The sequence below is a fragment of the Tamandua tetradactyla genome, chromosome 7, assembly GCF_023851605.1.
Source record: "Tamandua tetradactyla isolate mTamTet1 chromosome 7, mTamTet1.pri, whole genome shotgun sequence".
NCBI lineage: Eukaryota > Metazoa > Chordata > Mammalia > Pilosa > Myrmecophagidae > Tamandua > Tamandua tetradactyla.
Window position 1 is genome coordinate 146,128,689 of NC_135333.1, and position 27,597 is coordinate 146,156,285.

Consider the following 27,597-nt stretch of genomic DNA (forward strand, 5'->3'; position numbering starts at 1 on the left):
CAGCAGCTTCACTACCATTGTTTGCTTTGCAAGAAACAGATTCTTTTTTCCTGACAGTAAGAATCACTGCATCACCATCATTATTATTTTTATATACCACACAGCCACATTAAGAAGTGGGTACTGAATACAAAAGTAATTATTTGTCTCCTATTGCTAAGTACGGCTATTTGGTCACAAAGTCACAATATTCTCATTTATGGGATTGCTTCTTAACACTCCTCAAGAACCATAAATTCTCTGAGGTTAACATGGTCATATCATGAAAAGAACAAGAAAAGGGATAGCAAAGAAGCCAAATTAATAAAAGAAGAGTGTTCAGAAACAAGGGGAGAATCAATTTGAGTTTTCATTGAAAATGTAGCTCTCAGCGAAAATATTTAGTGGAAGATATTAAGTGTGGTATTATTATATTTAAAATGCATGTACCCTGTGCAGATGTATGTGCTGTATACTGTACCTTAGACAAGGCATATTTTTACTTATATTGATAGCCACTGTTATTAATTAGTTCAGGGTAATCTTTCCTATGCAGTTGTTGATTAGAACCATGTTTTTATCTGCTTAACTCTGGATTGCTTTTAAAAAAGGTACAAAAATACTATCTTGTAAACCTTAAAAGTGTAGTGTTGATAAATTTGATATACGTAGCAAATTTATTTAATCTAGCTACCTACCTCAAGTTTTAAAAAAATCTTATGGGGGTATCAAGCCTAATATTATCCTGTAGTTAATATAAAGCTACTTTACTCAGACTCCCAGAGTCTCTTAAATTAATATTATTCTTTCATATAACATTTTATTGGGTCCAAAAATAAAAATAAAATAAAACCCTACACCAAGGTTCCAAATCTAAGATAGAAATAAAAAAAAAAAAATTGAAGGAAGGAAGGAAGGAAGGGAGAGAAGAGGGAAGGAAGCCATTTCCTCTGAAGTGACAGATTTGAGGTAAATTATCAGTAAATCTAAGAATACAAAGAGCTAATTTGGCTACTTAATGAGATCCTAAAATAATGTAGTTTAAGAAGGGATATTGCATAACAGCTTCCAGAATTGCATTCATGCTAGAAAACCGATCCCCTGCACTCACTCTTATTTGTCACAAGTACCATATACCTGGTTTGAGTATCCTTGGATACTGCACATAAGATGTCCATTTTCCCTCTTACCCTTCCAAAGATGAAGAAAACAAGTCAAAGAAAACCAAGAGAATCAGCTATCGTCCTATGTCAATTTCTACACTGTTACTCTTCTTTAAAAACTCTACCACAAGGTCCCCTCCAGGTTCCAATTTTCCATATAATTACTTTCTAGCATCCTGATTTCTTCTATAAACAGCAATTGTTAGAAGGCATCCATACCCGACTACTCTGAAGTTACCATGTAAATAAAAAATGCAGGGGCATTTAGTGAAGGGAACTGAACACTGTAGGATTTTTACGAATGAACAGTAAAACTTCATTGTTCACCTGGTTATTTGAGAAGCAGCTATTCGGCTGCTGGAGTTCATCCTGGTTCTCAGGCCCACAGATAGTGTTTGCACAGATCACTTGTAGCAACGTATGTCATTTCTTCACAGTTATTTTGGTCTTGCCATTTCACCATGTATATACATTTATCTACATTATTACTAGGTTGAAGGATAAGTGCAGGGCAAATAGAGAACAAAAAGTATAAACATTCAAGTCGTCATACCCTGAAAAATAATCTGTTTTGCTGTAGTTGTAAACTTTTTGCACTAAATCCCATTCCAGGAACAAAATAAATAACACCATAGGATTCACAACTGAAGTTGGCTTCACCGAGGAAGCCTAAGGAAGCAGTAGCTTTTTTAAACTGCAGAAAGGAAGTTTCTTTCACCACAGATTTACTCAGGACGAGTGGAATACATGTCTAGAATGCTTACCCTAGTTAAGTGCTAGCAGCGACCCCTACCCCACCCCCCCGCCTTAGAAAATCCACAAGGCTCTAGTAGCCTGTCCAGATCCATTTCCAGCAAGATGATGATTCTTGAATCAAAACCACAAAAGCCAGTCCGTACTTTCCCATGATACCACGCACAGAGTTTGAATTCTAACTGGGATTAAACGCACAATGAATAATAATTACTCTTAGGAAAAAATAGAGGATTCATGATGATGGGAAGTCGACAGAACCAGTGGATGAAAAACAGGAAGGACACCAATGGTTAGGAGTCTGCTTTCTGTTTGGCGTTAGGGCGACACCTGTAACGGGGAACTTCGTGGTGGCCTAATCCTACTCCCACCTGGCAGAGGGTGAGGCTAGTCGGCCCCGCTGCTGGGTATTTCCAGTCTTCTCTGGGCCGAGCTGGTGTTTCGTGACTGATTCCTGTCTCTCCTCCTTGTAACCGCATCTCCAAGGCTGCCAGGTGTCTTGAAAAATGTCTCACCCGGTGTTCCTCGGATACTCTTGGGAGTCACTGGGGCTGGTGACTAAAAAAATAAAATAAATAAATAAATAAATAAATAAAATCAGCAAAGTCGAGTTGTTCTCAGACTCTGAACTGGCAGGCTTTTCTCCTGTTGTCCTTATGATCCCCGTGAAATATTTCCCCCTTTGCATGTTTCTATTTCACTGATCCTATTTATCTTTCACTGCACTTACCGCAATCAGAGATGAGCATGTTGAGGTGACATGCAGAAAGGAACCTAGCACAGAGGTTACAAGGTAGCCTCCTGGAGCCATGGCCTAGATTCTGCCATAACTGTGCCCTTGGGCAAATTACTTAACCGATCTATCCTTCGGTTGCCTCATTCATAAAATGGGGATGATAAATGCATGGACTTCACTAGGTTCTTAGAATTCAGCAATTTAACCTTTGTATGGCACTTTAAAGCAGCATGCTGGGTAAACAGCAATGCCTATGTGTGCTGCCTCTTTTTATTTGTTAATATTTATCCTACTATGTTAAAAATTTACCCTTTAATATGCCTGAAAAGGCAACGACCTCATCCTGTTTACTGTTATATCCTCACTACCTAGATCTATGCCTGGCACAAATCAAAGAATACATTATAACTATCTTGTCAAAAAATGAACACATTTTTGAGCCTCCGAATAACATGTCTAAAATAATTCTGGGCACAACATAACTCTATGGGTGAGTTGATTAGTTTATGTTACATATTTATGTCTTATGTTCTATAAGTATATATATATATGTATACACACACATATATATATATTCATTGCCTCCTTCCATATACTGCATTTTAAAAAAAGTTTGATGCTATGATTTAGTATCAAGACTTTTGTTTCCCTCAATTATTTCTATATTTGTATTATTAAAATTTAGAATGGTTTCCCTTATGGACTTCATGAAATGAAACCTTGGAGAAATTCTTCTGAATATTCCATCTGAACTATGCTGAAAATATGTCTCCTCTAATTCTAAGAAAAAGAATGACAATTTTAAAAATAGGCTTTTCTTTAAAAAAGCATTGAATGTTCTTCATACCTTATATCTTGGAACTTTATAATACCAGCAGACAACAGTGAATCTGTAAGGGCAGCCAGGCAGAGGCTGCCTTACAGCCTTGGCCAGACAACCATATAACTCTAATTAAGCCTAATTAAATTCAGGCATGCTCCATCACAGAGTGATATAGCTTTCTTGTGTCTGAGATGAGACTTCAGAGCTCACCTGTTGCAATTTCACTAACGAGACTGGATGTCCCAGGTAAACGGGGGATTCAGGCTGGATGGCACCGTGGGACCTTGACACCACTGGACTCAGGTTAAGGGAGGGCTGGCCCTGAAGCTGAGGGTCGTTGGCGGAGAGTGTTGATGACTTTGGATTAACCACAGCTGTAGGGCCAATCAGAAGATGCGCCGTTGCCCCAAGGCCAGGCAGGCTGAAATTCACTGGTCCTGTGTTAGGAAGAGTTCCAGGAGCAGAAGTAACCGGCCCAGGCATTGTGGGAGAATAGAGAACAGGAAAAGGGCCCAGTGTCGGAGATGGTAAGACCATGCAAGGAACACCGAGGGACGGCAGTTGACCTGAAGATGATCCCACAACATGAGGGGTCTGACTGCCAGGTAAGAGCACATTGAAACCATTTAATCCTGAAAAGAGAAGAACAAGGTGATAATGAACACAACACGAAGATATCAAGTTAAACAATTCAAGCGCTCATCTTTCTTGGTCCTTTCGAATGGCAGTCCACAAGAAATCAATGAAGGATAAACCTGTCTCCCACTCGACCAAGTCAAATTCCCTTATATTTGTCTCCAAGCTGCACCTCATTCCGTCAGGCTAGTGGGCACTGCTGTAATTTCACATTTACTTGTATGATTATTTAATTGATGCCTGAGTCTCTTCTGAGAGGTTCCTAAGGTGAGTTCCAGCAAACCCAAATTGAAGACATGAACTTGGGTGGAAAAAACAATATTTTCATTTTTTATTAACTTCTGAAAGTTTGTATTTCCTACAATTAAGGTCCCAGGCAACAAATCACAGAGGTATTATCAGCACTTTCTCTTTGTCACTAGTAAAAAGCACAGCTATGTTCAAACTACAGCACAATTATTATAGATACCTCACTGTATCGGTTAAGCTTATTACAACTTTCAAATTAAGATAGATTAGACCTGCTGCCAGATCTTTCTGTTACTATAAAAATCATTTAAAAATTATTTTCATAACTATTTCAATGTTTCCTTTGTAAGCCTATGTATTTAAATCTATTCATTTGTAAAATTCTGAGGCAGAATGGTGAGCTTTACCAAAATGCAAGAAAACAGAAAAAGTCAAATATCTCTGTATGGGGCTATAATTTTCACAGGAAGGGCCCCAAGTCTATTTTTTGCTCATCATTGTTTTGTTCACACATAGTCATGTTTAGAGAAAGCACATAAACATATTTGGTAAAGGAATAAATAATGTCTTTTTTTAAAGGTAAGTGAATAATATAAAAACATACCTAACCTGCTCTGGTGATATTTAAACCAAGAAGGAACTGAAGAAAATCAATTATATATATTGAAATTACGAGTAGCTTCCTGCATACCTTACAAATTTAGGTATCTATTGTAATTGAGTTTTAATTCAAAATAGCAAAAGCTAACATTTATTGCATGCTTACTATGTACCAAGCACTATTCTAAACACTTCAGACATATCATTAAATTAAATTTTCACAGCAAACTTATGAAGCAGGTGTTATTATTATTTCTCTTTTACCAATGAAGAATGATTGAATAACATGTCCTAAGTTCAGAGGGCTTTAAATCTCAAGCCCTCTTATGCCAGAGCTTATATTTGACCACAATGATTTCTTGATACTCAGGAGTTCAGAAGGCTACTTACCCATAATGGCCAACAGGTTCATATTATGATAATGAACCAATGTCAGATTCAGCTGTTATAAAAATAGAAGCATCTTTTGAATTTATTGTGCTTTTTCAACAAACAAACCAAGTAAGTTTAATGCATTAAAAAAATCACCTCTCCTAATTATGTGCCCATTACCCTTGAAGTTGGTAAAAGTAAGGGTGTATTCTACCTTCAATTTAAAGAAGGAGAACCACTCAATCTTGAGAAATTAAGGGGAAAACAAAGAGAAAACAAGGGGGCTAAGAGTAAAATGACTCGGAGGCTGGAGACAGCCACTCCTTAATAAACCACTTAGGATAAGTGACACCGAAGAAAAGTTAAAAATCCAATGTATGATCCAACTACACAAAGGACTCTAGTACACAATAAGATCCCTTACCAGCTGGAGACTGCACGTAAAGATACTGCAGCAAAGGCCGTTCTTTGGCGTTTTCACTTTCATTTGAAGGCTGTTCAATTTCTGTATTTTTTGAAGGATTTCCCCACGCAGGAGAAACAAAGCAGTTTGCTGCAGCCTTTCCTGAAACCTCCTTTGCAGCAAGGAGCTGGCCGTTTATATGAATGTCTTCAAGGAGCACAGACCTCCTGTTGCCAGTAATCCTGGGAGAGGCGGTATCTGCAGCATCTGAGGGTTTCTAAGCACAACCAAACCAGGAAGCAGAACAGCAAGTTAAAACGCAGGTAGTAAATCTTCATAACAGCTTTCTCAAAATAGTTAACACATACACGAAAATTAAAACAGAGCTGTGTGTCTATTAATTTGTGTCTGTTGTGTGAGTAATATTTACAGGTATCGTCTGAAAATGAATGACAAGTCATATGAAGCTATCTGTAGGCTTACATTTCCTAAGTATGATGGGGATTTCAATAATGGAAAACTGCCTATTGTGTAAAATAATTTCCGAACTGATAACACATGAAGGGTGATGGTGCTGTAGTCTTTTAGGACCCTTTGAACTGCAGAACTGGCTCAGACGTGGCATGGTTGTCTAAGACATATGCCAGTTTGTCCTTCACTTCTGCTCTGCAACCCCAGGCTATATACAAAATTAGAAAAATTCATTCTGGCAAGAGAAAGGAATAGAGGAGAAAGGTTCTTAATTAATGGAATGACTTCCATGAAGTGTGCCTAGCTGACCCGCTGTGAAGTGTTGTAATGACAGTGCTTCTGCTTTCAGAGAGTTTTACTGGTTATATCTCATTAACCTCTGAATAGCTTCAAAGCAGGAGGTGTGGACAGCTCATGTTTTTGTTCTGCTCATTTTGCAGCTAGGGGAATGGGATTATTGAGCAATGAAAAGAGCCAACTGAGCACCCAAATGCCTGACTTTAGAACTCAGCTGCATCCTATTAAGATGATTTCGGTGATTTCAACTTGTTTTAAAAAAATAGAAAAAACGCTGGGAGGAAATACACAAAAATGTAAGCAGTGCCTACCTCTGAGTGGTGGGATTATGGGCAAGTCTTTTTCTTCTTTATATTTTCAGCATTTTACACAAAGTATTACTTAGTTAAAAAAAAATCTCAATTTTTTCATATGGTATTACTTTATGGCAAGATTTTTAGAAGAGCCAGTCCAGTGCATAACTATACATGTAACATGTGAACTCTCCTCATATTCCAGGCGCAGTAGGTTAACATTTGTGTATCTTATTAGGAAGAAGCTTCTGGGCTAATGAGATGTCACCAGATACATCCACCTGCATCCCTTACCTTGGGCATGACAAGGGATAAGGGGCCGTCTTCGTATTCCCTACTTTGTCTTTTAGTGGCTGGCTCATCCTCCTCCCGAGGCTTCCTCTCCTTACCGACACGCTTTTGAGCTAAGGGCGTGGACAACAGTTCTGCTGCCGTTGGGACTCCTGAACTTATGCAGTCTCTCTCTGCCCCTGACCCTGTGGGCGGCCCCTCCTGCAGGCTCCCACACAGCATGAACAGCGAAGTGGACGGCACGTACACCATGGGCTGACCGGCCAGGAGGGCAGGCTTCAGGCTCTCCCCGTCAGTGGCTGCAGAAGTGAGTGAGATGCCTGCTTGTCCATTCAGACCATTCTGCATGGTGAATGTATTCGGCCCATCCGTTTGAGCAACAGAAAATACTTGGTGGGCTAAAGGATTGGCACAGTATTCCGAGTCAGCAGAAAGGCCAGGGTAAGGAGCAACAGAGTCCAAGCTACTTGATGGAGGGCTCATTCTCTTACTAGCAAAGGCTTTACTCCTGTAATATAAAGAAAACTAATGAGTACTATCAAGTTTCCACATTCTACCACCCCTTGATTCTTGCTTTTCTAAAGAGAACCATACCAAAACCAAGTGAGAGGTAATACTGCTCAGGTTAATATTAAAACACACTCCCTGAGCACACATTAGCTCATCCTAGAGGTAGATGACCAGGTGTAAACCGGATGGAAGGTTATGGATGGTATGGGCAGTGCTGTCGGGGGAGCTCAGATTAGAGCTAACACTGAGCCCTCCGGCTTCCACATCTAACAGTTATCAATTACTACCTATTGTTGATAATTATCAATTATCAAGCACTTATTCCTTACCAGACATATAAGGTCTATTTTTATCAGCATGATATTATAAGCATAATATTATAATTTTATACAATAATAAGAGTCACCTTCATTTCCCCCCAGTTTTCTAGTGAGGAAACCAAAGTTCAGAGGTTAAACAGCCTGTCTGTGGTCACACAGCCCACAGAGCAATAAAGCTGGGCCTTATACCCAGCTCTGTTTGATGGCAAAGCCTGAGTTCTTGGCCACTGTGAAGGATCCTACGTGGACAATAGAAACTGGAGCAGACTTTGACTTAAAGAAGGATAAATCTAGTTTGTCTCAAATTCACTATGAAAAAAATGAAGTGGGCAGTTATTGTGGAGATAAACCTGCTTACAAAATTTTCTTTAAGTCGTTCTTGTTAGTAGCAACAAAGAATTTCTAGGCAGCACACATTCAAAATTTGTCCCATTGATATATGAGATGATCAGTGAAGTCAGATATTCAAAAACATGTATGTATTCTTAGTGTATATTTTAGAAACAGATGAGGAAATGTCTTTTAAGATTCCTTTAAGAAAGCGAAGGTTCAAGGACAGGGATTTCTCTTGGCTTCTCTGATGGAAAACCAAGCCCTATTTCGCCTACAATCTCATATGTCCACTGTGCTGTTGGGGAAAAGTGGCGTGGTCTGGTACTTCTCTGCAACCACTAGCCCGATCTGAATGAGTAATAGCTTTTATAAGCTCTGTGAAACTCAACATGCCCACACAGGTATGGGGCGGGGCAGGGCAGAGGTGTATGTGTGGGAAACCTAAAGAGGAGTTTCCCAGCAAAATAAAGCCAGGAACCCACAAAGGGAGTGATCTACAGCCCCAAACTGCCCTCAGGAGGGGTTTCATGTCTTTTCTTTAACTCTCCTCTGCTGCCTTTGTCTCAGTGGGTTGGCCATGCCCAACGGAACCCCCAGCAATCCAAAGTTGCCAATTAAAAGTCATTAACTAAAAGCCCTGATCCACGATCAATGAGCCCATGCCCACCCCACTTCGGGGAGAAGTGGATTTTTATGTCCCTTTCTGCTTCAGAAAGCTATGCCAGGGGCTGGATACCACAGCTGCCTGCTGTAGGAGTGGGGATGGGCATTCGTAACTGCTGTACGGAGAAAGCAATTTGTGGGTGTTTTCCATAATTTACCAGCATCTTCCTCCTGCTCTTACCTCGATGCTGTACAGAGTTCTGGACGCTGGAGCTTTGAAATAGTTGATTCAGATAGTTCCTGCCTGATTACTAAGTTGTTCTGGTGGAGGGACTGATTTCTTACACTGTCATTTTCCCATATCCACTCCCAGACTTTATTTTAGATGTTTCTTTCAGCTTCGAGTCTTACTGATTCACTGTCACAGATTGACTTCCATGTGTTTCCATCTCCAGCTGACATCATAGCTCAGAGCTGCACTCAGAAGACTGGGATGACTGCCAATGTCTTCTGCTATGTGACCTGCTCAACTCTACACCTTCTTTATTTCCAATTTCATCGCTTAAAGCAGCCAGAAGGATCTTTAGTGACTCTGCAATAGGTCCTGACTGATGCATCCAAACTCTTCTACCTGATTTCATAGCTTTTCGTCAACTTGACCTGCTTACCTACAACCCCTGGAGCTCTTCTTAGGAATGACATTTCCTTTTAATGTTCTATTTGGACAATCCATCACAGCTAAACTAATCTGGCTATTGTCTCTGACTCTCTGAACCTGCCTCACAACTTGTTTCTTTCCCTCTCATTAAAAACTCTCCCTTCCTCTCTAGCATTTCTTCTGCTTTCTCTGAAAATATACGATTTCCTTCAAAACCAAATTCCAAATTTGAGTTAGATGGCTGGGGTTGGAATCCCAACTCTATCATTTATTAGCAACGTGACCTTGGTAAGTTACTTAACCTCTCTGAATTTCAGTTTCCTCTGTAAAGTGATGATAATAGTTCTAACCTCAAAGGTTTATTTTTTTATGATTAATTGAGTTAATATATGTAAAACTCATGGAACAATGTGTAAAGTCCACTATGCTAGCCAAATGATAATACATCATTTATCAGTGTCACATTAGTAGTGATATACCTTTGGGGCATAAACTTTTCATACATTTGTGTCCCCAAAGGTACTTATTGCAGTATTGGGCACAAAATGGAGATTTAAAAAATTCTTAATAAACACATGGCTGACTATTTAGCAAGAATGCTAAACTTTGTTTTCTGATAGGTGGCATTTCAATTTAGTCAATGTTAATAGTTGGCAATAGACAAGAATACATAGTGAAATTTTAAAGGTTACTTACTGAGAACTGTCTTCTATTTTCTGTCTATAGACAGCTGCCAGACTTCCAATTTCTAAGGAATAGCCACCTGATACTGAAAAAGGAAAATGGAGGATTAACAGGTACAGCAAAAGACATATATATATATATATATACACACACCTATTATATACAGCAGAATACATTTTCACAACTTGGGAATTTGTTCCAAGAGAGAAATTTCAAGAAGCTGTTGATGGTGAATCCAGGTCTTGACAAGAATTAGCAAGGAAAAAAGGAGAAAAAAGGAACAAGTGTTGCTTTGTAAGTCTGATGAATTTCTGAGACTCATTACACAGGTCAACCATGGTGGACCAATAGACCTTCAAAGCTGACCAGGATCAATTTCAAATTTGTGGCAGCTCCTCTGAGGTAAGTGAAATGCAGACCTCTGGAAAAAATAAGCAGAGCTTAGAGAGTCTGCTCATTTTAAAATGCCAGCACATGGGTAAGGCTATAATTACATTGCAACTGACAGATCCCATGGATTAAGCAAGGGCAGATACCTTGTTCTTCTTTGTAAGGGCTGCTGGGTTCTGAATTCACTTTTCTCTTGATCCTGTCAGAAGCCTGAACTGTGTTAAAGGAACCATGCCGAGCCAGCCTCTGTTTTGTACAGACTTGAATCTGGGCATATGTTTCTCTTTTGAATTCTGGTAAGACAGATGCAGAAACGTCCACTAGTTCTTCATCTAAATAAATGAGAGAATTGGTAGCATTGTTATACAGCTATAAAACAGGATAATTTTAGCCTTTTTAAGATAATGGTTTTGTGCCTATAATTGTAATGGAGCCACCCTATAAATCAAAAAGTAAGAAATTTTATGAGCTTTGTCTCAAATCCCAATTTCTCTTAATGCACTATTAAAAAAATACGTTAGTAAATGACCATCAAGTGACACTGAATCCACATATATATTCTAAAATTATCTGAACTGCAACAAAAGTGGAGCAAGGTGTTCTTCAACCCAAATTAGAATGTACCTGACATTTTAGATGCTCTATTTGGACAGAGTTTCAAAGGACAACCTGACCACGTTCAAGGCCACATGCATATTTTGAGATGTACTTTTAAGATTAAGATCAGCCTCTTACAGCATAGCTCGAGGGTCATGACTATAAGAATCTCTAGCTTCTATTATATTTGGACATTTTTTTCCTATACAGTAGGAGGCTCAGTTACTGACCAAAGGACTAAGGTTAGCAGAAACCTCATGGTTGAAATGCTGCAGAACAGTGAGGGTAATAGAAGGCTGAGCCTTGGAAGCACATTTTTATGCTTAAAAGGTCCTCTGTGGCGTCAGGACAGAACTCTGAATGGCCAGGCAGCTGACTTTGATATCCTGACATTTATTCCTACCCTGTCCACTGGTGCTTCTTTTTCTGAGCTCAGTGCACATACATTTTCAATTTTAAATTTTAAAGAACTGAAAGGCCCAATGACACTTACATTTTCTAAAATATACACTTTCATGTTAATGCAACTTTAAAATTAAAAAAATAAAACCAACAAAACAAAACAACTTTAGGGCTTGCTTTCCTGTCACAAAGCCCAGCAAATATTCCTTTTAGAAAACCGGCAATTAAAGAAAGAAAAGAAGAAAATGGGTCAAGGCAATAAGAGATCACATTTGCCCTCCTTTTTGAAACAAAAAACTGGACAACATATATAAAGCAATGGCTTTCAAACACTGAGCATTAGGAAAGAAAGGACAGTGATCCTTGAGAGATGGAAATCCAATGAGATAAACTCTATGACTGCCCCAGCTAACTGCCTGGAGAATGTTTTTCTCAGTCTGAAGTGCAGGGAAGTGGACCTAGGAGGAGCCCAGAAGTCTCACTAAGGTGAGGACATAGACTTGGGGATCCAGGAAGACCAAGGCAGTTAGAGTTTCTAAGACTGGAGAGAGAGCCACATAGATAGAGAATGCCATACAACTGTAGAAGGTACCCCTGGAGCAGACAGAGAAGTAATGACTGCACATGAGCAAACTATCTGAGGCCAGAGGAAGAATCATTCAAAAGGATTAGAGTCAACAGTATCCACAGTTGGGAGTAGTGTCTATTTCCAAAACCCAGAGCAGAAGAACCTTGGTAATTCGGAGGGCCTTGGTTAGAGTACTGAAAAGGAGATTGCTTCAGTAGCAGGGAAAATGGACTCTAAATGCTGATAGGGTCCTGCTCACAAAAGCTTAAAAGCAAAATCCAAAAAGACCACTGATTCCAAGTAACTTCACGGTGTCTCAAAACAAAGTTCAAGAACATTTTTAGGAATACAGAAATATCCAGCACCTAACAACATATAATTATTGTATGTCTGGCATACAATTAAAAATTACCAACAGACAAAAAAGCAAGAAAATTTAACCAACAAGGAGGAGAAAAACCAATAGAAACTGACCCAGAAATAACAGAGATGACAGAATTAGTAGACAAGGGATTAAAAAAGTTATAATTGTATTCCATATATCCAAGAAGCTAGAGGAAAGATTAAACATGTTAAACACAGACATGAAAATATACAGGCCCAAATTGAACTTCTAAAGCTGAAAAGTACGATGTCAGAGAAGAGAAAATACAGTAGATGGGATTAATGGTAGATTAGACATCATCGAAAAGAATTGTAAACTTGAAGACATAGCAATACCCAAAATAAAATACAGAAAAAAAGACTGAAAACAGTTTTTTGACTGAAGCTGAAGTGGAATGGCTTTAAACGGTCAAATATATGTGTAAGTGGAGCCCTAGAAGGACAAGAGAGGAGGGGACAGAAAAAATCTGATGAAACCATTAAACCTACAGATCTAAGAAGCTCAATAAACCCAAGTACAAGAAACATGAAGGAAATTACCTCCATGTACCTCGTAATCAAATTTCTGAAAATGAATCATATATAGAAAATCTTAAAAGCAGAGTGTAGCAATTTCTTTAAAGTACTGAAAAACAAAACAAAATAAAACAAAACCCTGTCAATTTAGAATTCATTGCCCAGCAAAAATATCTTTCTAAAACAAAGGTGAAATAAAGGTGTATTCAGACTTAGACCAGCCGAAAGAATTCATCATTGGCAAACCTGAACTATAAGGAATGAGACTGTCTATCAAGCAGAAAAGAAGTGATACCAGTTGGAAATCTGCATCTACAAAAAGGAATGATGAGCACCAGAAATTGTAACTGCAAGGACAGATACAAAATTTTTTCTTATAATCTAAATCTCTTTAAAAGTTAATCTGTGTTTTAAAACTGAAATAATTAATAATGCATTGTGGGGTTTATAATGTATATGGAAGTAAAGTCTTTGATAACTGCACAAGGGTTGGGTGGCAGAAATGGAAATATGCTTTTGTAAGATTCTTATACAGTATACGTAATATAATATACTTGAAGGCAGGCTGTGATAGTTACAGGTTCATACTATAAACCCTAAAGCACCATTAAAATAACACAACAAAGAGTTATAGGTAATAAACCAACAAAGGAAATATAATAGAAGCATAACAAACTCAATAAATACAAAAGAAGAAAAAAAAGAAGAAAAAGAACAAAGAGTACATGGGACAAATAGAAAAAAACCAGCAAGATGAGAGATTTAAATCCAAACACATCAATAATCATATTAAATGTGAGAGGTCTAAACAACCAAATTAAAAGGCAGAAATGATCAGATTTGATAAAACAGCGAGATTCACGTACATGCTGCCTACTAGAAACCCACTTAAAATACAGATACAGATAGTTTAAAAGTAAAAGGATGAATAATATATTATATGGTAACTAACCAAAAGAAAGGTGGAGTGGCTAATTAATATCAGATAAAGTAGATGTCAGCGCAAAGCATAATGCTAAAATGATAAAAGAGTCAATTCCTAAAGAATATAAAGTGATCCTAAATGTTTACGTACCAAATGACAGAGCTTGCTAGAACTGCAAGAAGACATAGATAAATGTGCAATTATAATCAGAGATTTCAACATCTCTATCAATAATTGATAGAACAAAATAAGCTTAAAATCAGTCCTGAAGACTAGAACAATACTATCAACTAACATGATCTGGTTGCCATTTACAGAATGTTGCACCTAGTAAAAGAAAAATACCTATTTTTTTTTTTTTTGCATGGGCAGGCACCAGGAATCGAACCCAGGTCTCCAGCATGGCAGGTGAGAACTCTGCCTGCTGAACCATTGTGGCCTGCCCAAAACACCTATTCTTTTAAAGTATACATGAAAAATATACAAAGAAAAATAAAGTTCGCTGATCACATGGAATGAAATTTGAAACCAGTAAGAGAATACCTGCAAAATCCCACAATATTTGGAAACTATATGGCAAACATCTAACTAAAGAAGAAATCAAATGGGAAATTATAGTTTTGAATTGGAAGACAACGAAAACATCAAAATTTGTGGGATGCAGCTAACACAGTACTTAGAGGGAAATTAATAGCAGTAAATGCCTCTACATGACAAAAAGAAAGTTCGCAAATTAATGATCTCAGATTCTACTTTAAGAAACTAAAACAGAGCAAATTGAATTCTAAGTAGAAGGAAAGAAATATAAAGATCAGAGCAGAAATCAATGAAATAGACAATAGAAAAATAAGAGAGAATAGTCTATGAAATAAAAAACAGGTTCTTTGAGATTAATATAATCAATAAACCTCTGGTCAGACTTATTAGGAAAAAAAGAAAAGTTACAAATTACCGGTATCAGGAATGAAAAAATGACATTGTTAAATATTCTCTATATACTAAAATGTTAAGAGAATATTATGAATAACTTTATGCCAACAGACTTAAATGAAATGACAATTTCCTTGAAGGACACAAACTCCTAAAGCTTACTCAAGAAGAAAGATAACCTGATAGTTATAAAAGAAACAAAATTTGTAACACCTTTCCCACAAAAAAACCTCTAGGCCCAGATTGCTTTACTGGTGATTCCTACCAAGCATATAAGGAAGAAATAATACCTGTGGTGGTTTGGAGCTATGCACCCCAGAAAAACATGTTCTTAAATTTTACCCCATTCCTGTGGGTGTGAACTCTTGTAAATGGGATCTTTTGATGAGGCTACTTCAGTTAAGGTGTGATCCAGTTGAATCTGGATGGGTTTTAATGCTATTACCAAAAGTCTTAGAGGGAAGGTCACAGAGAGAGAATAAGAGGGAGCAGTCAAAGGCTGAATGCCAATGGAAGTGGAAGAGAATGGAGAAGTCAGGAGAGGCCACCATGTATGTTGCACATACATGTGACAGAAAAGCCAAGGATCAAGGATCACTGGCAGCCTGCCCCAAAATGCCAGTGTTCTAGGACAAAGCATCACCTTGGTGACAACTTGATTATGGACGTCTAGTCTCAAAACCATCAGACAAAAAGTTCCTATTGTTTAAGTCAACTCATTGGTTGGTATTTGCTTTGGCACCTAGGAAACTAAAACAATACTAATTCTACATAGCTATTCCAGAACACTGACAAGGAGGGACTACTTTCCCACTCATTCTAAGATGCAAATCATACCAAACAGACTCTCAATGAACAGTAATCCTATATATGTATGCAGTCAATTTATTTTTGATAAAGGTGCAAAGGAAATTTAGTGGAGAAAGGATAGTCAAATGATGTGGGCATAATTGGATATCCATATGAAAAAAACGACAACAAGAAAACACATCGATCCATATTCACACCCCATGAGAAATGGATCATAAGCCTAAATATTAAACCTAAAAATATAAAACTTCTAGAAGAACGCATAAGGGAAAATATTTGTGACCTTGGGTTAGGCAACGTTTTCTTAGATACAACACCAAAAGTGTGATCTACAAAATAAAAAAATGGAAAAATTGGACATTCTCAAAACTAAGACCTCTTGATTTTCAACAGACTTTATAAAGAAGGAAAAAATATGCCATGGATTGGGAGAAAATATCTGAAAGTCACATTTTTGATAAAGGACTTGAATGTGTAATATAGACGAACTCTTAGAATTCAATAATAAGAAAGCAAACAACTCAACTATAAAAAAAAATAAAGGGCAAAAGATCTGTCTAAACAGGCACTTCACCAGGGAAGAGGTAAAACAAAAACATGAAAAGAAGCTCAAAATCATTAGGGAAATGCAACTTAAACCACAATGAGAAATTATTATATATCTTTTAGAGGGGCTAAAATTTAAAAGACTGACCACACCAAGTTTTGACAAGGATGTGGTTAGACTAGAACAGATATACACTGCAGGTGGAAATGTAAAAAGTTACAACCACTTTGGAAAGCAGTATGTATCTCAAAAATTTAAAGACTTCCCACATAATGTGGCCATTTGGCATCTATGTATTTACTCAAGAGAAATTAAAGCAAATAGCCCCAAACCCATCAACAGGTGAATGGATAAACAAAGTGTGATGTATCAAGACAATGGAATATTCCTCAGCAATAAAAAGGAATAAACTATTGATATATGCTAAAACATGAATCAACCTCAAAATAATTATGTTGAGTGAAAGAAGCCTGATAAAAAGAATGTGTAACTACATGACTTACAAGTAAAAATTGTAGAAAGTACAAATTGATCTAGAGTGACAGAAAGCAGATCAGTGTTTGCCTGGGGAGGGGAAGAAGTGAGGAATGACAAAAGGGCAGGAGGAGACTTCAGGGTGATGGATATGTTTAATCTTGAATTGTGGTGATTATCTCACAGGTGCATACATAAGCTCCAGCTTACCAAATTGTAACTTTATCTATGTACCATTTACTGTATGCCAATGATACCTTGATAAAGTTGTTACAAAGAAGAAAACACCTATGCATTAACTGCACAATGATGGTGAAAAAGGAGGAAAGAGACATTTATGAAGTTTAATGGTGAGGAATTGCTAATGAAGGGGTGAAGGAGAGAGAGTTAAGGAATCAAAGGTGACCTGAGCTTCCATTATTTGGTTGCTGGATTGATGATGATGTTGTCAGTAATGGAAATAGGACCAAATAGAGCAAATAAGTTTGGTTTGAGGTTCCTGAAAAGCACCATGGTAGAAATATACAGTAGACAGAGGGAAGCCAGTGTCAGAAGTGAGGAGAGGTCAGGGTTGAAGATGGAGATGTTAGGACTGTTGGTATTTTAGTTGAAACCATGGGAAAGGATGATCCAAGAATGACAATAAGAGGGAAATGACAATAGCTGGTATCTACTGGGTGCAGGTCCCAATAACTCCTAAATCAGCATCTGCTTCAACCTTACTTCTTTCTTGTTGTTCCAGCTTTAAGCTTCTAGAGTGGACCTAAAAGACTCCAAATTACACAGACCTGGGCAAATTATAGGCCTATATTCAGTGTGGATTAACTTCTCTCTAACACACCCTGCATAGTTATTTTAGAGCTTTACTGTTGTTCTTTATCCACCCATCTTTTTACCTCCCTCTCTCTCCCAGGAAAATTTTGATACTATGCTATATACAAAAAATATAGTTAGTGATCCCTCATGTACGTAGGTTTGTACCTCAACCAGACCTTGGGAAAGGTGCTTAACCTTTGTGAGCCGGCTTCTCACCTGTAGAACAAAGTATAATTGTACCTATGACTCAAGCTAGAGTTTGTGAGGATGGAATTAAATAGTGTAAACAATGCACCAGGCACAACACCTAGCACAATGGCTCAATCTAGTATTAGTTCCATTTTGGAGGGGGGGGTGGTGGTGCTGACTTCCATACAATTTATAGTTGTTTTTTTTTTTTTTTTAATAACATTTTCACTTACTTCCCCTTTTAAGGGATTTTTCTCTTCTGACAACAAACAAAATTAGGTCTCCTAAACTGGAAGGAATGAAGGCTGTTTGCTTCTTTTTACCTGATCTTTCTACTTCTGACCTACACCTTTCCTTTTTGTGTAAAGACTTACAGGAAAGATCCTGTTGTCTCCATTTATTGTCTTTTCATTCCTGTCTTAACCCCACTCCACTTCTTACCTTTCTACCAAGACAGCTTGCTCTAAAGGTTACTAGAGATGCTCTTAATGCAAACCCAACCTCTTTTTCTCTGTCTTCATCCTCTTCTACCTTTTGGAGGCTTTCTGACATTGTACACCACTAATTCCTTCTCCTTTTCACTTTTCCTGGCTCGTCTTTTAGGCTGTTTTTGTCTATCTCATTTTCTAGCTTATCTTCCCTTCCTGTCTTTAAGACTTGGTGTTACCAAATGCTGCCCTTTATTCTATGCCTTTCCTCTTTTTTCTCTATTCAAACTGTCAGTGGCCCCATCCAATCTTGTTGCTTCAACAACTATGGCTTCTTAGGGATGATTCTAGCCCTAATGGCTTATTCACATTAGAGCTTCTGTTTAAATTTATTTTTTATCCAGGAAAACAAAAATTCAGAAATTAAGTTTTATTGTACATACGAATTATACCAAAAGCTTGTTAAAAATCTAGACTCTTGGCCCCTTATCCCCAAGACTCTGATTCAGTTGGCCAAGGATAGGGCCCAGGCCATGGCATGTACCCAGGCATCCCAGGACATTCTGACACAAGTGGTCCTCAATGATACCCTGAACTGGTTCCAAGTCCTCTCTGCCATGACAGCTTATAGAGCTGTCCCAGTGGCTGTTCCACTGGTGAATTCCTTGGCCTCTCTACATTTACTCACTTCCCCAGCTATCTTATTTTCCTCGATGATGCCACCACCTTTGATTCCTTTCTCTCTTTTACTCTTTATATCCAAGGATCCCCTTGTGACTTGTCTATTACATCTAGACCAAGTTTCATGGCTTAATTTTTGATGCCTTCCAAAACATGGTTACCCAACTGATCAAATTTCATTTCTCATAGTTGTCTACTCTATGCCCTCCACTTTAATCATGGTGACTGGTCTCCCAACACAAACCAGTTTTTTTCTTGCTTATGCTTTTCCTTCAACTAAAAGGCTCTCCATCCCACCAAAATCCAACAGTGCATGAAAAACTTAACCTTATCTTCTTTGAATTCTTACAGAGCTAGTACCATCTTGTCGAGCATGTAATTCCTAATTTTCAAATGTGTGACTCATATACCTTCAATAGAAGCTCACCAAGTACAACAACAGACTACTACTACATTGTAATAGTTCAGATTAGATGCTCTCTACACTGGATAATCAGAGAAAACTTCATGGAGGAGTTGACATTTGAGCCAGGTCTTATAGATGGAAGAGATTTATTTACGTAGGAAAGGAAAAGAATAGGAGAAGCCAAAGGTAGAGAAGCAGAAAATTGCAGTTGTATATTTTGCACAGGCAGGAACGATGTCACACATCTTTAAATCTGAGTCTCAAGGCATTTAGTATACTAACTGGTGCACAGTCCATATTCAGTAAGTACTTGCTGGGTTGAATGAGTTAAACTTTCTTTTAAGTGGTTTCATCTAGAGCCTAAGTGAATGATGTATAACAGGAGAGATGGAGAGCTTTATCTTTTATAAGCTTGGGTTAAGTGCCACAAATTTATATCACTAACATCAAAATTGGAAAGGTAATTTAAAAATGACTTCTAATGGCCTTTTTTCAAGCAGCACAGCTATATGTAAAATAGCTGGTATGGTAGGATCTAGCCCGATTGCTCAGATGTTACCTGTGAAATAAAGAGTAGATAATATCCTTTTTTATTCTAGTTTGGTAAAATTATGATATCTGTAACCTTTTATATAAGTTATAAAAAAAGGCGTTCATTAATTTCATACTATATTTAGAAGCAATCTTACCACATATTAGTTTTGTGATAGCAACTGATACAATTTTTACATGATCTGAAATTAAAAAACAAAACCAAAAACATTTTCACATGCCAGTATAGAAACAACCCAACTCCAAAAGTGTCGTGTTTCTTTTTTTTAGTATGATGTGTGGTGGGGGTCACATTTCATTCTTTATCCATGTGAATATCCCAGTGCAGCACCATTTGTTGACATTTTTTGAGGATTTGGGGGTGGGGAGGATTGCATGGACTGGGAATCAAACCCAGATCTCCTGCATGGCAGGTGAGAATTCTACCAATAAACAATCCATGCACCCCAAGAAGTGTCATTTTTAATACTGATTACCAAACTCCCAGCAAAAAAACTTTGGAACAAAATAAAAACTTTAAAAGAGCTTTAATTTAATAGTTACAGAAACTCCCAAGCTATTACCTTTCAATGTTTTCTACTTCCTGGTGCTACTTTGTGTGAGCTGATCAGTACATATGCTTTGAAGATTAAGGCTCACATTCCAAGAGTAAACCTGCTAATCTGATTTTGTATGTGACTTGGGTTTGGAATGAAGTAGAAAATCTATCTATCTACATATAGTACATGTATGATTTGCTAAAGGAATTGGGGGTTATAAACAAAACAGGTCCCTAGCACAATCGTGCCACCTTACCACTGGCATTGAAGTCCACAGGCCCAATCCACTTGAAGGCTGGTTTACGGCCTCGTTCTTCTGTTACATGCACTTTTTTAATCAGAGCCAAGCTGGTCAGGACATTGGCTATGTCATAAAGGCGTCGTACCTTTGCTTGAAGATATAAAACACAATTATGGTTATGCAGTCTGTGACACCATTCCATTTTAGTGATAGCTATACATAGACACTGAAACCTTTATGTGATAAGTAACTCTTCCAGGCCACCATATAAACCTCAAGTAGAAAGCACTGGAATGGGATGAAGAGACCAATGGCTTTCCATTAAATCATACAGGACTTGTGTAAAGACATACTAAGAGAAGGTCACTGCGCCCTTCCATTTCCACAACGTCACATCTCTTATAAGATGCACCTGGTGACAAGCAGGGACCACTGGATTGCAAAACCACCAAGAGAGGGAAATGGGATGTAATTAAAGTCGGAGTAAAGGTAATGCTAACAGATGGCACATCAAAAGCTGACCCTGAAGTTTCTTCCAGCAAGAGGTCACGGCACTAGCTCGACCAGGCAGCCAGCCTGTCGAAATGACAGTGGTTCCCCAGAGCTTCCTGTGAGGCAGCACTCCTGGGCACACAGGATGCCCAGGCTTCAAGGTCACAAAGTATAACTGCTAAAGACAGGCAGCTCTTCACCTGAAATTGTGGCATCCTGGTCACCCAATGTGGGGGAGAAGGAGCATTCTCTGAGTCTTAAGAGAGGCTTTTGGAAAGATATTTGAAAGTGCATGTACTAGAGGAGAAGCTCAGAAGGACGTATCACATTTGAAGTCAGAACATGACTACAAAGTATTTTCTATTGAAGAAATCAATTTATAGGTAGGAAACCCACATGACCTCAGGGCTAAGATCAAGCAAAAGAGCTTTAATCACAGTCCAGAAACATCAAGCATTCATCCTAGATGCAGCTTTCTTCCCAGTCCTGACAGGGCTGGGTTTAATATAGCCATTTCTCCCACTGGGTAGCTATGATTCCAGTTGGGGGGGAAAAAAAAAAGAAAATGTTGAGTTCATGGCTTCAAAAGGGCTTGAAAAGACTCCAGCAGCTGAAGGCATTTGGCTCAGGATGTGTGCTCTCACAGAAAAGGAAGATGCACTGAGGGTGAACCTCAAAAACTCTCCTCTTGCCCAGCAGTCATATCCCACCACCCCTACCCTGCCCTGACCAGTCCTTTGGAGGGTCTTACCTGCAGACAACTTTCATCTCCACCCTTCAGAAGAGTATGCAGTGGGTGGGGAAAAAAGGGGAAAGAAAACTCAGGCATTCTGTCTTGGATGCAGCAATACTAAAGAGAAATGCAAAGTAACTCACACCCTCCCTGAGTGGCGTTGGCAGCAATGGCATTTTGCTTCTCACTGCCCACTCTGCCTGCCTAGGGAAAGGCATCTGACAGGATGTTAATGAGAATTCTGGGTGATTCCCTTACCTCTTCATAGCAGCAAGAACATTTATGAGTGCAGGAAGGAGTGCACTTCACACGCAAAAAATACATTTTTAATCTCAGAGGGAGAAAATCATAATATGTAATATCCCACCCTTTCTGTGCTTATATATGGATTAGATGAAGATTCTTACTTTTAAATTTACTGTGATCTGGGGTATCTTGGCTTTCTTCTATCAGTATTTTGGCAGCCACCTCAAGAGTAACAATCTTGGTTTTGGAGACGAGGAATAGCATGACAAATTTCTGGCTCATAATTCTCAGAGACTTGTCTTTTCTACTATTTGCAGATGCTATAAAGAGAATGAAAGAAAAGCATCAAAATATGCAACTTACCACAATGGAAACTATACTTACAGTTTGCTGCAACTATCTGGGGCTCTGAACATGCAGCTGGAAAGATCACTCTTGCTATAGGCAGCAGCTTACTGAACATGCATCAGAAAAGTTAGCCCTGAAAGAAAAGTTAGCCCTAGGTATCCAGCCCTGAAAGCCCTGGATACCTAGGAACCGAGGAGGGGGATGTTGGTGTTACATGCATGGGTTTTGCATTGTTTTTGCAACTCTCCTGTGAGTGTGAAACTATTTGAAAATAAAAAAATTAAGAGAAAAAGAGAAATAATGCCAATTTTCTTGTGGCTCATAAAATTGCTCTGCAGTAGGCATAAATTCCGAAGTGCATATTTTAAACCACTCTGAATGCTCTATATTCATGCTTCAAATAAGAGACTCCATGGTGTCATTTTCCTGAAGCAACGTTTTTACTACTGCTGAAGAGTAGTACAAGGATAGGGCAGGAATTGTTTTCAGAACATCCACTCTCTCCTCAAAGGAAGGACACCATTGTTAATTTTCTCTTTCCTATAATATCTAAAATATACCCTGAACATGCAGGTATCCACTTCCTCCAATTCTCTTCGGATTTGGCAGGTGAATTAACAGACTAAGAATAAACAGGAGACATTGATTAGATGTGTATTGCTGTAGATGTAGGCACAGCATCCCCAGCAGATGGCTGTCTCCTTTGGTTATGAGGATAAGTACTAGCTCATAGGGTAGAACTAAAAGGCATGAGGTGGTGAATTTCATGAAAACTAGGATCACCTTTTCATTTCTATTTTTTATATTTGCAGGTGAAATGTGAGTGACACTTGCCCTTTATCATCTTGGCAATGGGGAAGAGGGTGAGAAAGATGAAGATCAATGGTTAAAATATGAAGAGGAAACCCTGATAAATATGAATTGGGGGATGGGTAGGAAGAGTGTGGAGAGCAAAACAGATCTACTTCAAAAAATTTTCCGCATCAAATGAAAGCAGGAATTGCCTATCTTTTCAACATTTTCTGGTGAAAGGATTCTCTTCTAAGTAATCAACCCCAGTATGTAATTTAAAAAATGGAATTCTTTGAAAAGATAACTTCTTTCTAGGTAAATTTTACTTAAAGATCACAAAAGAAAACAGCATGGACTGTCACTCTCAAGGAGGAGTACCATTAGCCGGCTTCAGTACAAACATGCAAATATCAAGTGAGCTGCCTTTAGACAGGTTTTAAGTGAGGCTGATTGGGCAGCCCAGTTGGGAGCCATCTGCCTTCTTTTCTTCAGTAGAGAGAACAGAGGACATCTCCCTCCAGGGTTGTCAATCTGGTATTTCCCATCTAAGTGGAGAATCTTTCCTAGAAGATTCTCTCTCTGCCATTACTCACATGTTTATAAAGGACTTACAGGAGGGATAGTCGGGTTCAGCAAAATCTAATAACTGCTGGTCTTGCGAATCTGGATAGCCATCTTTTTTACGTTCTCCAAATTTATAATCCATCAGTTCTAGCTCTTTCTGCTGGAGGTATGCCATCTGCTCTTCATATTTCTGCTCCTCTCCTAGTCTCTGGAGGTTTCTTAAGGTTTTTGGCAGGCTGTGCCGTCCGTGCCAGTCATACTGATTCTTGGCCACCCGGCTGACCAGCTGCAGCGACTCCAGCACATTGACAATGTCATAGATGCGTCTCCTTTCAACGCCTGTTTGAAAAATGGAAGCCAACAGACATGATGAGAATATTTTTTACTGTAAATTCCTTGAAGGCCTGGATCTTGCTTATGAATTACTTTGAATGATGCCCAATGCAACACCCAGCAAGTTCCAGTCCTCAACAAATCCAATCTGTAAGGATGCAAGCAACAGAAAATACATTTTTCTTCTTCTTAAGACTGAAATACAATAAGATTTAGGAGAAAACACCCATTTAGAGATAAATGATGGCTGCTTATATGTTACATAAACAGCATAGCAACTTTGCTTTAGACCCGTTAGGCAAACCACATAAACATTTCAGGACATTAAAAATACGGCATTGATCAGTATACATTATAGTGCTTCTAATGGATGATTGATGAATACTAGATGGTTTGATTTTGACTTGTATCCTAATTATGCACACTATAAAATAAATTGTGTCCAATAACAGATACCTTATTATTGGACAATGCTATCCTTTCCTGGAGTGTGAATGATATGAAAAAACTACCTTATTTACTTGCTTAGTGGTCCAGTAAGGGAAACAGTAAATATTTTGTTCCTGTTTTAACTGGAAACTCAGAAATTAAGAGCTTGGGCACCCTTCTCAGCTGGCTAGAGGAAGCACATCCACAACTGGAAGAATACATGAGTTTCCTTTTGCTCCATCACAGTTATTGGATTCTCACTGTGCTCCTGTTCATTACATCCTACCAAACAGCCCAACAGTGAAGCACAGAATCTCTATTACAGTCTGATTATGAAGTTCATCAATTCCTTATTCACTTTCTCAACACTCACCAAACAGTTAGAATCACGAGCTGTCCTTCAAGCTTACTAACAATATTGATAGTGGTTAAGGTGGGGCTGTGGGGTCAGACAGCCTGCCTGGATGTAAATCCTCATTCCTCCCTTTACTGGTTTGGGTGATTCTTGGAAAGTTACTTATCCCTTTATCTCATAAAATGATAAGGATTAAATATAATAATAAATTCAAAGGGACCCCCAATAGGGTTAATTTTATCTGTTTGCACATTATTTTGTAAATACTCTTGTGCCCTGGCATTGGAGAGACCTAAAATCCTTGCTAGCATAAGAGGTCACAGTAGAATCTGATTTTAAAAATCTCACATCTGTGACTCATCCTGTTGTGCAACAGGCCTTCTGGCTTTTGGAATCCACTGGCCCCTTTGCTCTTATCTAAGTATCCATAACAAAAGCCTCCAGGCATTTTCCAGAAAACCTGCTCAGCTACAAAGATACCCTCTTTCTGCTTGCTTGCCAGACGGTGCTTAATATAACCAGGGCAGACTCAGTGAATGCAGCTTTCGGACCTTCAAAGATATAACACACAAAAAATACATTGCATTACAATGAAAACTTTGGAGCTGAGAGGAAGTTCTATCACATGTATGAAAAGGCATTTCACAGTCAATCAGAACATTTCAGCTCATGACTCTGAAAAGCTCTTCACCCTCAAATCTCAGGCTTCGATGCCAGATGCCTTCTGGAAGGTGCTGGCAGGAGCAGTGAGCAGCCCCTTGTCCAGAACTGCCTGGTTCTTTATTCCAGTCTGTTTTCATTTATTAACACATCTTGTTTGGAGTGTAACATTCTACAAACCTTCCCATTAGAAATGTCATGTGAATGCAACTGAGACACCCCAGGGCCAGCCATATGCCTGGCTATTTTATTATGTATTTGATACAAGCTGTTAAGTCTCCATCCAGTGGCTAGACAGCCTGAGAAAGGAAATTAAAGGAAGATTCTGACCACTTGGACAGTAAGATGATGCTTACTTAATATGCACAATGGGTATCTAGTAGGTATTGGCAAAGGCAAAGGCGGCAGCTACTTGCCTATTTAATAACTCGCCTTTGCAATCTGGACTGAGTTTAGCTGTCCATTAGCTGGTATACTAAATGTTCCATTTTACAGGTCTCAAGTTCTGTGGGTTACTCCGGGAGTTTTCTTTGCCAGGAAGGTTCTCCCTGACACTCAACCTTCTTTTCCTTTTGTGACAAGGTAATCTTTTTAATCCTAGTTATGGCATTAGTTATGCCATTGAGGATTTATAATTACCATGCTTCCCTTAGTCCCTGATGGGGCTCATGAAGAACTTCTCCCAGCCCAACAAAATAGTTTGCTAGGCTGTGTTATTTTCCATGGGCTAAAGTCACACCCAGTTCTTAACTTCTTACCTATAAGAGCAATCTTAAACCTCTATGGCTACAGAATTTGGGAAACCATGACATTTTAATGCTGTGCTCACCCTTGGTTAAAATGATTTTCTTTTACATGGGCAAGTACGGGAAATCGAACCCGGGTCTCTGGCATGGTGGGTGAGAACTCTGCCACTGAGCCACCACTGCCCGCCCCTAAAATATGATTTTATAGCTTATAACTTGGGATGTAGCAGGAAGTTTAGACTCAACCCTAAGTGAAGGGCACCATCAAAACAGCTTCCAGGAATGGATCCCATTTATCAACCTCACATGATGGTCTACTCATCTGGCAGGTCTGGGTGATCATGAGGCACTGGGAAACTGATGTAAAAATCTGTTCCAGTCAACCATAACATGGGAATCTGCAGAATGCTCCTATGATGGTAGGGTTCCACTTCTCTGTCCTTCTTGGGGCTGGTAACATAGCTTTTCAACTTCCTGCCTTTCTGTACTGGCATCATCAGTAAGTACAGTGAGAAGAACACTGCACGAGCTGTCATTTTATCCTTATCTCCACGACACTGTTCTTCAGCTGCCTCTGCAAGATGCCTCTTTCTATCTGGCTCACTTTCCCCTTCTTGTTTCACTGCCATTAATTCCAGAACATGGCATTCTACTTCTGGGTTCCAGAATGGCTCCCCAAACCCAGCACCATACTTCCTCCTCTGAGCTACAGAAATTCAGAGGACAGTTTGAGAAGCAGGGGAAACAGAGGCATACATCTAGTATGAGCTGAGTAGACACTGTTCCATAAAATAAGAGTTCTCCATGCCAGGCACTGCATTAGGCCTGTTACAGATATTATACCCAAATCTTGCTCTACTCTGCAAGGTAGGGGTTACAGTCCCTGTTTTATAGCGTCAAAAAGTGAATTAACTTTCTAAAGCTCTCATAGCCTGTAAACTGGGGAGTTGGACTTCAGAGCCAGCCATGTCTGACCCAAAGCTCAGCCCATGGTCTTCCTGTCACAACAATTACCTCTTTATTATCTTGTTCCCAATAACTAAAATCTTTTTAGCCATCAGCTTCAATAACCCAGATCGACAGTCATCTACTGGGGCCCATTTCTCTGGGCTATGGGAAAAAACAGAACTAATAACGAAACTACAAATATAATCTACTACAAAACCTATGTAGCTGATTTCCTCAGAACTTTTTCCTTTTTTGTTCTGTGTAAAACCCCCTTATTTTTTAAGAGGCACCCTGATACACCTTCAATCCATTGTGATTTCTGCTTATTTAATGATTATCGACAGTCTATTCATCCTGAAACCAATGCAATGCATACCCAGGA

The 27,597-nt window shown here is 38.8% G+C and overlaps 1 protein-coding gene across 1 annotated transcript in view; it reads right to left on the reverse strand.

The window, feature by feature from the left end:
• Nucleotides 1-1,925: 1,925 nt before the first annotated feature.
• Nucleotides 1,926-27,597, reverse strand: part of E2F7 (E2F transcription factor 7) — a 38,922-nt gene continuing 13,250 nt past the window's right edge. Inside the window, exons 5-13 of the mRNA XM_077111500.1 lie at nt 23,793-24,083; nt 22,202-22,360; nt 20,585-20,719; nt 10,711-10,896; nt 10,187-10,259; nt 7,070-7,574; nt 5,736-5,991; nt 3,665-4,086; nt 1,926-2,453 (exon numbers count right to left, since the gene is read on the reverse strand). Of these exons, the coding sequence (XP_076967615.1) occupies nt 2,283-2,453; nt 3,665-4,086; nt 5,736-5,991; nt 7,070-7,574; nt 10,187-10,259; nt 10,711-10,896; nt 20,585-20,719; nt 22,202-22,360; nt 23,793-24,083 (2,198 nt within the window). The 3' untranslated portion in view covers nt 1,926-2,282. The remainder of the gene's footprint in view (nt 2,454-3,664; nt 4,087-5,735; nt 5,992-7,069; nt 7,575-10,186; nt 10,260-10,710; nt 10,897-20,584; nt 20,720-22,201; nt 22,361-23,792; nt 24,084-27,597) is intronic.